The sequence below is a fragment of the Canis lupus genome, chromosome 21, assembly GCF_003254725.2.
Source record: "Canis lupus dingo isolate Sandy chromosome 21, ASM325472v2, whole genome shotgun sequence".
Lineage (NCBI taxonomy): Eukaryota > Metazoa > Chordata > Mammalia > Carnivora > Canidae > Canis > Canis lupus.
In genome coordinates this window covers 39,578,344-39,595,461 of record NC_064263.1, presented here as the reverse complement: position 1 = coordinate 39,595,461, position 17,118 = coordinate 39,578,344, and the positions used below count along the sequence as shown (strand labels likewise).

The window sequence follows — 17,118 nt, the reverse complement described above, 5'->3', positions numbered from 1 at the left end:
AATCCATTACTGGCATTCACCTACAATTTACAGCATTCCTTCATGTTCATGAGGATTATGTTTTCTGGGATTTAACCAATATTCCCTTATTTTGCTTCATTTTTATGTGATATCTTTATGCCTCATAAATATTTTGTTTTCACTTCTTTCACCACTATGTTGCTAGTATGCACCTTATTGTGATGCCAGGGCTGTTCCTGTGGTTTGATTTTTCCTATCTAGTATCCATATGCAAATATTCCTTCATGACCAAAGTATAGTTTGTATTCTATAGTATTTCCAACACTTATGAAAGGTAATTCTTCAATTCTTATTTAAAATAAGAATTGATTATTAATAGAAAAGCTGGGATGATCCAGTCTAGCAAAACAGTTTGGTTGAGCCAGGCCTATTCCAGATAGCTTTATTTTCTTGATGGATTCAGAAGATTTTTGTTTTTTAAGGTAGGCTTCTTGTCAGATTGGTCAGTATTAATCAATGGAAGCTGATATCACAATCTTCTGATCAAAGCAAAACTTCACAGTCTGTAGGTGGTTCTGATTAATGTACAGTTGTACAGAATTCTTTCTTACTTGGTGGTGGTCTGGGTACATCACTATAATGAAATATGATAACTGGAATAATGAAATCTGCACATTCCTGTAAGGCTTTGAAGCAACATGTTGTAGAAAGCAATGTGTATATTATCTAGCTTGCAGTTTTTTACATGACTAATTTGAACTTTTTATGATTAGAATGAGATATGAATCTTAAGATCCTTCTGTATTGGCACGAATAAGATGGTGGTGGCCGTGACAGGGAGTATTTTGCTTTGGAAGGAGGAAACTGGGATTGTATTCTTCACTCCTCTGACTCTACCTTCTTACACTAATTTGGAGAGGGATGCTTTCCATAAAGGCAACTTTAACATAATGAGTCATTTGGAGATGACATCTTTGAAAGGGCTCTCTTTGATTATTGAGTCAAACCACCTGCATTAAGCAGGAAAGAGCCTACTCTGTTCCTTACATGAACATACCTAATTTTTCTGGAACACATCTAATGAATGTGCCTTAATTATCTTGATATGCAAATTATCTCACTGTTTGATTGTCCTCTGCAATAAGTTTTCCTTGCTTTCCAAGAGAAATGTAACCTTTTAAAAGAAGAACAACTTCAAGCCATTATTGCTTTTGTTAATATAGCTTTCAGTGCGGTGACATTTATTTTTTATACTATTAACCTTTTAAGTATTATTTTGGTATTACTGCATTCCCATGACCTCTAGGCATTATTTTTCTAGGTGATGCAAATTGAGTTCAATAATATATCTCTGTGTAAACTGCATTCTCAAATCCAAAGTATAAATTACAAAGCTTTGCTAATAAAATTTTACAATCAGGTAAAAATTAGAAATGAATATTTATGCATTTCATTTATCTTCTTTATATTTCATTAACATCCTAGAAAATGGGAAACCTTATTTAATAAAATGATTGGGAATTATTTTGTAAACTTTTGCTTTCATTATAATTTAACTCTGATTTGTTTTCACTGCTGGCTTACTGAGAGTACCTAGAATACTATATTCTCAAATTCATCAAACTTCTGGGAAGAAATGTGCCCTCGTTTAAGCATAGATAGATTAGGGTGGTATATAGAAGAGATTCATTTACCTTGAGACACACAAAATGAACTTTTATTTTTGGCAATTACTGTTATTTAGGCATTTTTGGTTAGCTCTAGTGGTAAATGAGTAGCTTTTTATAAAAGAACTGTTTTAGCCAGGATTAAGCTAATATAATCCATGAATATATTAGAGGAAAGTTTTCCTCCTGAATTCAGAGTTAATATGTGGCCTTCAGCTGTATAATTATTTTGTTCCTGGTATATTTCTACCAGACATACTGTTCTCATTTTTCTTTGTTCTTATACTGATATATTTTGTATGTGAAGTTGATTATAGTTTATTTATTTAGCTTTTTGAAGTTGACAGTAAGATTAGAATTTAGCTGTCCACAAGGAATGACATAGTAGAGCAAGGAATGAATCTGAGTTTTTGGGTATTTGGAAGTTAGAGAGAAATATATAAATTCATACCATCCCTCCCTACCTGCCCACCCCCACCCAAAAGAAAGCATAGACTTTATGATTGCAGCTGAACCATCAGTTCAAAGTTGTATGCTGCCTTCAGGTAGAGCAAGGCATAGCTTCCAGACACTGGGGCCACTTGGTGATAGAATTAGACTTCTGTTTACTGCCTTGTAAATTAGTGACATTTTTGTGCCTGCTTTCCCTTTTCCTGGAAATGTAAATACAGAGAGTTAGATGCTTCATTAGCAACACAGCCTCTGAGGTATTGTTTTAGTCTCTTTGTAGTTCTGTCCATAAAAAACTCAAGTCAGAGAGCTGGAGATATTATTTTAGAATTTCTGGATTACAAAGAGTTTCGTGTTAAGCCATTACATGCATTTGACATTTCAGAGGGAAATTTCATGGCTTTTTGTGGTAGAGTTCTCTAAATTGGGACCCTTACTGGGCAAGATCTAGTGAAGAGGGGAGGTGTTTGAGTCCCCAGAGCAGCCATGAGGGCTCAGCGTGCATGACAGAGAGAGCAATTTGTTCTCTAGTTGCTCTTCCTTGGGCAAACAAGGTCATGGAAGGACTTGACTGTTAATAGAGTAGGATCTCTATTAACAAATGGATTTGATAGGCCTTGATTGGGCTCAGGTACTTCTTAAAATTCAAATTTGTGGGGCGCCTGGGTGGCTCAGTCAGTTAAGCATCAGACTCTTGATTTCGGCTCCCATCATGGTCTCCGGGTCCTGGGATGGAGCCTGGCATCAGGCTCTGCTGTGGGTGTGGCCTACTTCAGATTCTCTCTCCCTCTGTCTCTGCCTATTCTCTCCCCACTTTGAGTCGCATGCTCTCCCTCTCTCTCTCAAACAAATTAAGATTTGTGAGATATAAAGTGCACACTCTGAGCTATTTTTTATGTGACCCCAGTCACATCACTTTAAAATAGACAACCAAGACATAATCAATTGTCATACCAATATTTGTTTCTGGGGGCTTAATTACTACCCTTTTCCTAGCAAATCCCAACTACCTTACCTTTTTCCTAAAAATTTTAGATCTTTTTTCTGAAGTTACTCTGATACCCTTGAGTGATTATAGATCCCCTTCCCCTAAAATGACCCTAGTTTCTGTGTTGAGTTAGGGACAGTTTTCCCAGAAGCTGGATTCAATAGCATTTCAACAGACTACTTGTGTCATACTGCAAGCCCTCCTCTTCCCTGTTAACTCTGAGCTAGGGTCATACAAGAGGTACCTGGTGCATTGACTCTCCTATTTTTAAGGCTATATGCCTATTTTGGGGTACAGGTTACTGAAGTTTTTTACTTCACCTCATTTGCTTCAGCTTCATGATTCTGATATCTGGGTTTGTCCACTCTTTCAAAGAGCTCTTCATTATTCCTCATTTGGACGATAGTTATGTAAAATGGGTTCCTGGTGATCTGACTTATACCTGGATCCAGTGATATAATTTATAGCATATAATTTAAGCACCCAGCATAGCCTTCAGTTCATTTAAAGTATACTGGCTGCTTTGCTGATTATATATAAAAAATACACAGTTCTTTTCATAAGTGGACTAGTATCTCTCAAATTGGGAAGAAGAAAAAACAACTGTAAGGGAGAGCATAAGGATAATAGACTTGACACTAGAATAAGTAGTTATCTCATAAGAAAAGCTCTATGGAATCATTTGAGACTCTCCATGCGAGAAACTTGCTCTGTAAGAACTTGTCCAATTATACTTCTCAAACCTCTGCATAATCACACCCCTTTATTCCCCAATGCTTCATATTGTAAAAATCAAACAAATAAACAAAAAAAAAATTCTTGATTTAGTGGAAATGTTTTCTCTGAGGTTTAGAGGAAACATAATTTAGAGGAAAGGATGTTGCCTCATGGAAGGCCTATGTTTATCTCTGTCACTAATTTGCTGTGTGACCTTAGGGAAGTCACTTTATATCTTTGGATTTCAATTTCCTCATCTCAAAAATGAAAGATTTGAACTGTAATCACCAAAGTCTCTTGCTACTTTTAACTTCCTTGGCTTCAAAGTTAAAGCTGTCTTAGCCCAATTCAACCTAGCCTGGTAGTATTGTTTAAGTTGGGTACCATGTGGTAGTTGAATACTAATCAATTGCCAGGTGGAAGTTAACTGTCTGAAGTTGGTAGCTACACAAATCTGCTAATAACTGAACCTTGATAGAATGTTGTTCCATGTGTTGGTAAATTCACTACCAGGCCTGCCTGCCTTAAAGGTCTTCTTACTATTCCATTACCAAAGAGTCATAAGATATTCTTACCTCCAAGAAGTTAGTTAACTTGCCTGGATTTTGTGGGAGGTAGATGGAAAAGCTGTGACTTTACTACAAAATCTGGCCCAGAAAGCCTTTATTTTGTTAACTATTATACCATCTTTTTCTACACAGGGATTCAAGTACTAGATGGGATTGAGCAATCGGATTTTTAAAGGACCTTTGAATCTTGAGATTTTGATTCTATTTGTGAGGCTGATAGTGTACAGATGATGCAAAGCTTATTTTTATGTGCTTGTCTTGGCAGGTTTGGAGACTTTAATATTTTTTCTGTATTTTACTTCCATTTATTAAGTACGGTGATCCTCATCACCATTTTAAAAACTTAGTAATTTTTTTCTTTGAGTCAAAATAACACTTTAAGAGCAATAGCTTGCATTTCTTAGACTTTTAGAATCATGACACTTTGACAAATATTGGTAATAAATCTATATTCTGGGACATCATGAATAAATGTATCATTATTGAGCAGTATGATAATTGTGTAAAGTGGCATGATGTTGTTCCAACTTCGAGAATGCAATATAAATCTAACATATTCTACTAAGTATCAGTTTTAATAAAAGAGAAAGAGAATAAAACATTGTCTTACTATTAGAATTAATGATACTTTTATCAGGAATAATCCATTGTTAATTGGAACCAAATTCAGTATTTTCATTTATGTAAGCTTCTTTAAACCAATGCTTTTCCTTAAAATGTGTCACATTAGAGAAGAACATACATTTTCGTCTGAGAAAGAACCTATGAATGTTAGCAATTTAGTTTTCAGCATATTAAAAAGGTTAGATTTCCTTTGTTAGTAAGAAGTTATTGGAACCTAGATTAGGTAAAGCTTTACCTGTCAGTCACCCAATAATACCAAAGTAGAATATGTCTTATACAGCACAGTTGGCAGGTAGTTTTGGCTCATCAAAGAAGAGTCGTTTGAAGTGGGGAACCAGAAAAAGCAATACATATCCAGCATATACATAAATATATATATATTTATTTATTTAACATGCATATATGTAATTTGTAGAATATAAGTTGAATGCTTAATTGACACTTAAAATATATAAAATGGAGTGCATACAAAAGGAGAGGGGTGGAAGCCATTTGTTTTGGCAGAGAAGATTGATCACTGACATGGCTGAGTTGCTAGTACACAGTGATTTAAAACAAATCAGTACACAGTGATTTAAAGCAAAACAGTGGTTTTATTATTGTTTTTAATATCTTTACAGACATTACATCCCATTAATTTCCTTCAGCTAAACAGGAACACACCTGTAGTTGAACAAATTTTGTTTATGACACATTACAATAGGGAGAACACACACCATAGAGACCCATTGAATGTTTCAGTAAGAGAGTATTCAAAAGAACATTTTTTAGGATTTGGACTTTGAGTGACTTAGAATAGGGTTTAAGGAAATGGAAGCTTGCTATAGATTGGGGCCTGTCAGAAATCAGGGATAAACTTCTAATTTGGTATCCCAATGAATCTTATCTAGAGGGAGGGTAGATTAGAGTGAGGATAAAACTGTAATTGGAAAGGTAGTATAACTAAAAGGGAAAACAAAAACAGAAATGAAATGACAACATACAATGCAATAAGAGTGAATGCATTTAATTCAACCTTGCTAATGGGTGGGGGGAAGGGGAAGAGAGGGTAATAGTCTGTCCCTACAGTTATATTGTGCAGCAAGTAGGGAAGTTGATTCTTGCAGCTGCTTAGAGAGGCCATTTCCCAGTCATTTCTCCCAGCAGCAATGCCTTCCACCTGTATATGGGTTTCAACTTCTATTATGTAGGGCAAGATTCCATTCCTGACCTATGGTCTCTGCTGTCTCAGTTCCTGACATCTTATCTGACTTCTGCAACCTCAGCCTGCAGCTCTCCTCTGCATGCAGTTATGACTGCCCATTCATATTCCTGGTCAAGGTGCAGTTGGCAAGCCAGACGACTAAGAGCAGTAGTGTATTGTAGTTACTCCAGGACAGAATAGAGATAACTTATATGCAGTTAGGTTAACTGGGAAATGGTAGTATGTTTCCCTAGAAAAACCTAACTACAAATGCTGATGTTATTGGGGTTTTGTGAGGGATCAGATCTTGATGGAATTAGTTGGGGGTGACTTTATAAAGGAGGTGATTTTTGAGCATTGATATTAAGAGAATAATGTCATTTAGTATTTTTATACTTAGATGAATAAGAATAAATAAAAACCTAAAAATGGTGCCAGTGGTCATCATGACTGTATTTTCAGAATTAAAAATTGAAACACAGGACAATTGGACAAAGGATGTTTGAAATTTAATAATAAGAGGAGTTACCATATGTTGAGTAATAGACACTGTCCTAAGTTGTTTTATATATTATTCATTTCTTACAGCAACTATCTGAGGATATAGTTATAACTCCACTCTGTAGAATGGCAGGGTCTAAAACCCACCCTCTTGACTATGTGGAAGTCTTGGTGACTTCCTATTGAATAGATTGCCCTGACAGTTAGATGGCATGACTCCTCGGTCTAGGTTAGAAACAGTGACATAGCTTTCATCTGGCTCTTCTTGGGGGCATGCTCCTTTGGAGACCTGAACTAAGATGTCCAAGAAACCCCAGCTCCCAGCCCAGACTTTGAAGTGTTCACATTTGTGAATACACAAGCCTTTGAGATGACTCCAAACTTAGCCACTGACTTACTGGCAACCTCATGGGAGACCCTGAGACAGAACTGCCCAACCCTGATGCTCCTGAATTCCTGGTACACAGAAACTATTAAAGATAAATGATTATAGTTGTTTTAAGAACGGTTTTAGGGTGATTTTTATACAAGAGATAACCAATATAAAGCATTTATTTCTTGGTAACTCTTGGATTAGGGTTAATAACAAAGTGGAATTCCTGTCTCAAAGTAGGTAAAGTTCCTCTCTGGCAATGCAATGTAACAAAAGGATTTAGAAGGTAGGTGTAATTGGAATTATTAGAAATATTAGAATTGGTGATTCTATTATTTCTATGATAGCCCCGTAGAATGGGAAAAGCACTGGATTTGGAGTCGGAAAACCTACATTTGGGTTTTATATTTTAAAAAATATTTATTCATGAGATACATAGAAAGAGGCAGAAACACAGGCAGAGGTAGAAGCAGGCGCCCCCCCCCCCCCCCCCCCCCCACCGAGCAGCGAGCCCAATGCAGGGACTTGATCCCAGGACCCTGATATCACGCCCTGAGCCAAAGGCAGACGCTCAACCACTGAACCCCCAGGTGCCCCATACATTTGGATTTTAAACTAGTTCTGCCAATTCTATTTGTGTCACATAAGGGAAGCTACCTAACCTTCTGACTGTTACTTTTCTTCTCGCTGAGAATGAAGATATAGAACTTTGGTATTCAGTTCTTGGCAGCACATTTTAAGAACAACATCTAGAAATGAGTGAATCAGAGGAGAATGATGAAGGGTCTGGAAGCTATGTGCAGAAACTGAGGAGTATCTTCTAGAAAAGAACTATAATCCAATCCCTCAAGATATTTAACTCTAACACGGAAGAGGAAATAGATTGATTTTGTGTATCTTTTGAGGACAAATGGGTAATAATGATAAAGATCCACATTTTAGCTGATACAAGGATTCCTTTTTAAGAAATTAAATGTATTAGAAAATATTATTTGAGAGCTCTCCACTGCAGAAATGTCAAAGAAAGAAAGCTTGGTTATTTTTTCTGGGTTCAGTCGGGGAGACTATAATACACTACACCTCTAGACATCTTCAAGAGAGTCAATTTTTTTTCTCTTACGTTCTATTTTATATTTCCTTAAAGCATCTCTTAATAAAACTTTTTTTATTTTTCTTTATTACATAAACAATGTTTTCATCAATGATAAATTAGAAAATACATAAAGCAAAAAGGAAATAAAAATTACCAATAATCTCTTCACCATTTAGAAATCACTATAAATATTTTGGTGTACAGTTTCCCAGTTTTTTATTTCTTTTGTAGCCACATTTACCTCAATGCACACATGCAACAAAATTGAGTTTATTTACTAAATGATACAATATATCCTTTTCCCCATTTAATACATCTTTCTTTGTAAATGACGTATGTCTACAACATTTTTTTGGTATTCACATTCAACCTTGACAGCAATATTTATTTTCTGTTTAAAAGTAGTATTTATAATAGAACATTTGCAAAATATGGGTGACTTTAAAAAGAAAATTAAAACTACCTATTATCCCAATACTCAGTGGACCACTAATGTTTTGTTGGACATTCTGGTGTCTTTTCTTCTGTATATATATATTTTTCTAAAAAATGTATATTGATGTTTCTCACTAACATAACTTTGTACCAACAACATTATGAATATTCCCACATGTCACTACATATTCTGTAAAAATATGATTTTTAATGATCTCAAATTAGTCTACCATCTGGATGAAATCATAATGCCCTCAAAATGGTCCCTAAAATTGGACATGCAAGTTGCCCCCAATTGTTCATCACTATAAACAACTCTATATTCAATATATATAGTATTGTTTTTAATGGCTGTGTGGTATTCCATTGTGTAGCTATGTCATCTTTTATTAAATGAATCCTTTACTTTTTTAGTATTTCAGTTCTCAGTGTTTTGCTTAAATAAGCAATCCTGTCACTGATAGAACAAATCTTTACTCTTACCCTTATTTTTTAAATTGTTTTTGACATATTTGGTGAATAGTTGTTTCAAGTTTAGCAGCTGATGATGTACTTAACATTTTGTTGGGTGCTCTGGGGGCATATAGAAGAAACATGAGACATGGCCCCAATCCTTCAAGTGTTAAAATTTAGTTTCAAATATGACTAATACATGCAAAATAGTAATGAATAATTTATTCTAGTATATTATTAAATGCTAAGTTGTATGGTTCTGATTAAGTGCTTCAATGTATAGTTCAGGGGGTGGGAGGATAGTGAGGCCCAGTATAGTCAGGCAGGACTTCAAGGATGAAATGCAGTTTGATCTGAGCTTTGAGGAGTGGGTTGAGTGAATAGTCAAAGAGAATGTAGGACATTCTAGAGGAAAGAAGGTGAAGCACAAAAGCTCAAAATTTTGTGTATATTTGATATATTAACAGTACCATGTGAAGGCTATTTAAGTTTAACATCTTTCTATTGCCACTGCTGAGCTGTTTTGAATAACAACCTCTGAAAAATCTGAGCAATATTTATTTTAAAATGTCTTTCTGGTTTTATTGAGATATAACTGACAAATAACATTTTATAAAGTGTAGAACATAATTATTTGACACATGTACGTATTATGAAATGATTACCACAATAAATTTAGTTAACCTCCATCACCTCACATGTATTTTGTCTTTAATATTTACTTTTCTATCCCCTTCAGACATGGAAACATCTTAATTAAATATTTTTAATTTGCGAAGATTGCTTGTGTTTTCTAGAAACTTTGCCAAATGACTATTTTGTTGTTGTTGTTCTACTATGTGCTTTTTCAGGCATCTGCATATCATTTTGTGTTGTATTTAATTGATTGCCAGAAAAAAGGTCTTTAGATGATCTGAACCAATGTTGCTTTAGTTTTCGTATGGGGACTGGGATCCTTTTAAATAATATTTCAAAAATTATCTTTACTGTTAGGTTTGATGGTGCCACTAAGGTTAGGATTGAGAGAAAACAAATTTATGGCAAATTGCCTTTGAATGAACAGTCCCCATATGCTCCGTTTGTTTTGATGTTCATTTGTTCAGTCACGTTATACAGTGGTTGCTTTCACAAGAAAGAACAAAAAAAGACAAGTAATCTTTATGTTCTTTTTTAAAAAACTAAAACTAACCAGCCTTCTTAAAAATTTTTGTAATTACATCCATATTTTTTACAATCAGGGGAAGCACATTTATTTCATTGCTTTCATAGGGATCAGTGTTTCTTAAAGTGGGACGCATCAGAAAGAGAGGACCTATACATGAGAGTCCCTCGGGATGTTTATTAAACTCCATATTCCTGGGCCCCACCTTTGGTGGGTATAGAAGGAGGTGAGGGAATCTGCATTTTAATGTACTTGGAATTCTAAACATTGAAGTTTGAGAACCATTGCTTTAGGGAAATGCTGTCTCAGATCTCTCCACAGTTGTGCTGCATGCATCAAGATGCAACAGAAATTATCATTGGGCATCTTTCCTCAAACTGATATTTCATAGGATCTGTTTTGCTTTTAAGAAATTGCATAATGAGTTGGGCTTTTTTCCCCTTAGAAAACTTACTTAAAAATTACCTAGCTCCTTAAAAAAACAAAACAAAACAAAAAAACAAAAAAACAAAAACAAAAAAACAAAACAAAACCCTAGAGATCTTTTGTCAAGTTTCTTTTTCTAATTTGATACTGTGGCCTTTCATGTAACAGTACTCTCTTCGTTGTAACTGTTTGGACTTAAGTACCCCTTTACACAGATGAGTTGCCTATAGGTCTCCATTCATGAGAGACTATTATTCCTTAAGTTTTAGAAAGTTAAAAAGGGAGGGCTAGAAATGGTAAAGTTTTGCACCTTTCCATTTTTCTTTTTTTTTTAATTTTTTATTCATTTATGATAGTCACAGAGAGAGAGAGAGAGAGAGGCAGAGACATAGGCAGAGAGAGAAGCAGGCTCCATGCACCGGGAGCCTGATGTGGGATTCGATCCCGGATTTCCAGGATCGCGCCCTGGGCCAAAGGCAGGCGCCAAACCGCTGCGCCACCCAGGGATCCCCCTTTCCATTTTTCTAAGGATGGTTAAGATGACTTAAATGATATGACTTACACTATTGATGATTGTATCCACTGCCTATGTTGGTGTCTGGTGACATATTGCAAGTAGTTCTTGTCAATTTTTTTGAAAAATCATGACTTTTCAGATTCTTGCTCTCTGCTTCTTGGAAGTGTTGAGCCAGTTTGCACAGATTACGTGGCTGAGGAGTGTGGGTCATTGGTGTGGGAACCCATGGTGATTGTCCGTGGTGTGGAATGGCAGTGGCTACATTCCCACAGGTAAAAAACAAAAACAAAAACAAACAAACAAAGCAGTCTGTCTCACAAATGACAAGAGTAAAGAAAACTGTTTGAAATTAGACCTGACAGAAAAAAATGGTACTGTATGAAGCCTACATGCTCTGTAGACAGCTTAAAGTTTCTCCTCAGGCAGGAGAGCCACTCTGGGTATCTTTCAATTTCAATTTAGGAGTGATGGGAAAGCCCTTTGTATTATGATCAATGGTGGCTTGCTTGTAGGTAATGCACTTCCATGTGACTGTTGTTTTGACTTGGTCTTTAATCTCTTAGGTTGAGTCAGAGTTTTTTTTGGTTTTGTTTTTGATTTTGATTTATCTGCTATGATACGAGACTCGTTTGCACTTGAAATGAAAGTGATGGAAGCATGGTTGATCCAATGGTGATACTGGTTCAAAAAAGTCTAGGTCAGATTTCTGATAGGGACATTACTAAGAAATCAAAATGGCTTTGACAAACACATTTCTGAGTTTTCATTTGCACAAAGCAGAGAATGAACTGATCATCCCAAGAAGTCACATACTAACCATGACTGGCATCTAAAAGAAGGGGTTCCTCTGCATTACCTCATAGAGTTATTGTAAATGTTAAATGCAATAAAACATCATTTCTCAAAAGAAAAGATCTAGGAGCAAGGTAAAGAGGAGCTCTCTTTCCTGCCCTACCCCATTTATTTTATCCTTTTCAGTTTATTTCAGTACAAAAGCAATGAGCATTGTTCTATGCTAGGCATTGTGCTAGTAATGGAAATTTAAAAAAAGATGGATTTGGCTCGCAATATTTTTAACTGCTTTATTGAGATATAGTACAGATACCACATGATTTATTTATTTAATGTATACAATTCAATGGTGTTTAGTATATACTCAGGATTCACATATTCAGTTTACTTTAAGACTCATAACAATTTTTGCTAAACAACTCCTTGGGTCCAGAGGGGAAGAGAAATGCCTTGGTTCCATCTGCTTCTTCCATCAGAATAATGGTACCCACTACTTATTCAATACCACCTCCTATGAGCTCAGTCCTATGGCTAGTTGCTTTAATTCTTATTGGGTACAGTTATCTAGAAACTTAAATTGTTTAGGCTCCATTTTCCTGGAAAACCAGTTATTTCTGTAACTTTTGCCTCATATTTCTTCTTCTAGTTCTTGAAGCTTACTGGGCTTCTTTGTGAAGGGGAAGAGAGATATAGAAATAGCTAATATGTTCATGCTTCTGATGAGAGTCACAAAGGCTATATGCTTTATTTATTTCATACCATTTTTTATTGGGCAAGAGAATACCCATGCCCACACAGATGAGGTGAATTTAAGATTACTGATGGGCTGTGGCCAAATAATAGTGGCTTACAATCCCCTGTTCTGATTTAGAGATATATAAAAACATTTTCTTCCTATAAACTTTGAGGTGTTTATTATTTTCAGTCTCAGATTTCCATTTTTCCCCCCAGAAGATAGATCTAACCCTCTTACTAGTTAGCTACTTTCTCTGTACTGTGAAGTAATTCTTGTGCAAATGTTTTTGTAATAAAGTTGTTCTTTTAAAAACAATCAAACAAGCAAACATAAAAACAAACCACTTTGAAATGTGTGTGACTATGTGCTAAACTATAAGTGGTAAAGATAAGAAATGGAAAAAGGTTTTTGTAACTTTAACAGATGTATGGCTAGGAAAAAATCATTCTCCTTAAACCCCAGCACACAAAAAATATTCAGGTTGGCTAACTTTCCGGCACTGATTAGGTATTTTATATATGTTCTGTTGAATAATTAACATTGGATATTGAAGCTAATTTCTCTTTTGGTTCTAAATTCAATGATAATGTTATTGTGATATACATTTTTTTTTAGGCTGTGGGAGGAGCATTTAACGGAAGTGCCAATTAAAAGAAAAACTTTGCCAATCTTAATAATTAATAATCGAATCTGAACTATTTTAAATGAAGAGTGTAAATGAGTAGGTCTAAGTGTCCATTTTAAAATTAAGTTTTTGAACCACTTCGGTTGGCTTTTAATTACAAAAAAATAAACAGTTTGAATCTGCAATTCAAGGGGAGTTATTCTGATAATTGCTTCTTTAATGTTTAGTATTTTTAAAGCAGAAATGGCTAATATTATTTGTCCATCTAAGCCTCATATACTGCCATTCTGAGATTTTTCTCCAATGGCATGCAAAGAAACAAATGTTCTAATGGTTTTATTTTATTTTGTTTTTCTAGGAGTCAGAGAATAATAAGTTATGTTCCCTGTATTCCTTCCGAAATACCTCTACCTCACCACATAAGCCTGACGAAGGGAGTCGGGACCGCGAGATAATGACCAGTGTTACTTTTGGAACCCCAGAACGCCGCAAAGGGAGCCTTGCCGATGTGGTGGACACACTGAAACAGAAGAAGCTTGAGGAAATGACTCGGACTGAACAAGAGGGTATGTGTGGACTTAACTGTTGAGCTTTATTCTTTCAAAGATTCCAGGACTTTAAAAAAAACTGAGTGGGATTTCAAGGGCCAAAGCGGTGCATAATTGGCACTAGCCAGGAAAAAGTTATTCACAGGTTACCATGGTGATGGCAGATTGTGATCCATTGAGAGTATTAAGCAGATAGCTCCATTTTTCTAAAACTTTGTGCATTTCATTTTGTTCTTATGATAACAAATCACATTTTTAAACGGACTGCAAGCCTTACCCTGGAAAAAGGTGTAGCATGGAAACTTTTGCAGCTGCAACTTTATTTCTCATTTTTTCTCCCTTATTTCCTTTTGATGGATAGTGTCTTATGAAAAGATCAACTGTTTAAAAAGAAAAAACAAACAAAAAATAAAAACTAATTTCTCATTTTTATAAATATTACAAATTTATAAATATTATCCTTTCATCTCCAAATGTTGTGAGAGTTGAGCTTTCTAATATTGTCAAAACTAAATGCTCAAGAGGGAAGTGCTGCAACACATGGCATATATTACAACATCACACATCTACCTTCTCTACTCTCTCAAGAGTCCACTTAGGTTTGTCTAGGTTCTAAAAAACAAAAGAAAGAAGATTCTAATATATTTTTAAATTAAATCAAAATAAGTGATTGCTGTACAATGTATGTTCTTTAGGTACTGATTTTAGACTGAAATGTAGGGTACTTAATGGTTCTGGATTTATTGCTAACATTGTAAGTTAAATTTAGAGTTCTCTGGCACTGCAGAGGAATAGAGATATAAGGAAATTTTTCATGTAACTTAATTTTATTCCTAGAAGGGCTTAGAAGTTTAAAAGTTTCAAATTAATTTTTGTGGATGTGTCCATCACATGAGCACTAATGGAAATTTCTAAAGTGTATCACACACTTCCCTGACTTACCAACCAGATTATATGGCACAAAATGTAAATATTTTTTGATGACTCAGGGTCATGGTGCAGTAGACTTATGAACTCCAATACTTATCTAATAATTATGTGACCCTGGGTAAATTCTTCAGTTTCTCTGAGCCACAAAACTAAAATTTTCTGTGGTACTAATACTTGACTTGGTAGCTCAAACATTTTGAGAATTAACTATAATAATGAATATAGAAGTCTCTGATGAGCAGTAAACTACATAAACTTGGGGTATTGTTATGATTATCATATTATAAATGTCATTTTATCAAGCTATAATGTAATGATGCCCCCAGAGATCATTGAGATAATTAGGACTATTTGGCTTTATGGTTATTTCTCTGCAATTACGAAACTTTTGAGTTCTTGTATCTACTTGTTATAGGTATCTTTTCATACGTGTGTGCGTGCATGCGTGAAATGTGTTCTCCTCCTTCAATATCAGATTGCAGGCTGTTACTTTTTGCATAGTTGTGAATAATTTCTAATTTGTTTCTTTTCTCATTAATAAATTATGAAAATAGATGATCATAATAACCTCTAGACCATAAGTAAAATATAAACATATATGTCTGGGTGAATCTCTGAGAGATTCTGGGTAATATACATGATCTTTAGTTCATAGACTTTTGGCTGCTCAGACACTTTATTTTCCCCTACTCAGCTATGTTCTAGAATAAGTGAAGCTGTCAGATCAGTAATCTCTGAATAAGTGAGATTGCTAGATTATTTTTAATTATGATTTACCAAAAAGATGGTTTAGTCCTATAAGAAAGTGGTTTTCAAAGTACTTTAGAGAGCTCTTTAATGTAAAAATAAAGAAATTGATTGTGATGATTTTTTTCCAGTGTGAACTCCTAGAAAATTTAAAATAATATTTCTCTTGCAAGTCATGGTTAGTTTTCTTTTCTTCCTCTTTATTATTTTGTGTTAAAGATTTGGTACAAGAGAGGGACCTACAAAATGAGACCTCTCATTTGAGAGTACTTTATCACTATCAAAGAACATTTTTATGTACTTTAATGGACTTTGTTTTCTGTAGTAGACATATTTTAGGGATCAGAAATTCGGCATTTTTTAGTGTATTTTAATGTATATGATATATTAAGTATAAACATGAAGTAAAAAAGGATATGCTCATCAAACTTACAGATTCTACAAATCTGGGAGGAATACTGCATAAAATGTATGAAAGAAACAAAACTCAAAAGGTTTTGACAAACCAAAAATATTAACTTAAAACTAATCCATCAAAGTAAAATTTAATAGATCTTATTGTTAAGTCCAGAGATTGTGACCAAAACTCCTAGCTGCACAAATAATTACTGAAGGAAATTCAAATAGCAGACATATGAATTTAAAATATATAAGCTTATGGTTTTAGGTGACAGAAAGTGCACTGGGGTCAGCATGATGAATATTGCCAACAATTTGCTAGTGCTATCTCAGTCAGCATTATTAGAATTACAGTGTGCAGCCTTTAAAAGGTGGTACTCCCATTAAACACCCTCCCTGCTCAATAGAATGCATCTGAATTATTGTATTGAGTTGAGAATCACCACACTTTAAGAGGGACTAAAAAACATTGGGGTATTTTCAGAGGAGAACAGTTGACATGATAATAGACATTACAGTTAAATAATAAGAGGAATGATTAAAGAAACTAGTAATATTAAACCCAGAGAAAATAGATGATGGATGATATGATGGTTGTCTTTAAAGAGTTAAAGTCACGTGGAGGAAGGATTGGGTTTGTTCTATATATAGTTCTACAGGGATAGAATGAAGGTCAGTGACAAGAAGTTGCAAGGAACCAGATTATCATTCATAACAAGATTAACTCTCTAACGGTTGTACCTTTCCATGTATGGAATAATTTTTAGAAGATAATAAATTATTCTTGGAGATTGGTGGCAATCTTTTTTTTTTTTTAAGATTTTATTTGTTTACTCATGAGAGACACAGAGAGAGAGAGAAAGAGAGACAGAGAGAGGCAGAGAAATAGGCAGAGGGAGAAGCAGGCCCCCTGCAAGGAGCCTGATATGGGACTCAATCCTGGGACTCCAGGACCACACCCTGAGCAGAAGGCAGGCGTTAAATGACTGAGCCACCCAGGTGCCCCAATTGGTGGTAATCTTAACTGCCATTTTAGATTGGTCTTTTTCTTTTCTTTTTTAAAAGATTTGATTTATTTATTCATGAGAGATACAAAGAGAGAAGCAGAGACACAGGCAGAGGGAGAAGCAGGCTCCTCTTGGAGAACTCTGGGGGACTCGATCCCAGGACCCCGAGATCTTGCCCTGAGCCGAAGGCAGACACTCAACCACTGAGCCACCCA

General features: G+C 35.1%; 1 protein-coding gene across 36 annotated transcripts in view; it reads left to right on the top strand.

The window, feature by feature from the left end:
* SOX6 (SRY-box transcription factor 6) overlaps window positions 1–17,118 on the top strand; it is a 665,863-nt gene that overhangs the window by 323,406 nt on the left and 325,339 nt on the right. For all 36 annotated transcript variants that reach the window (XM_049099117.1, XM_035703772.2, XM_035703769.2 and 33 more), the window contains one exon: window positions 13,631–13,838. In XM_049099117.1, the coding sequence (XP_048955074.1) occupies window positions 13,631–13,838 (208 nt within the window). The remainder of the gene's footprint in view (window positions 1–13,630; window positions 13,839–17,118) is intronic.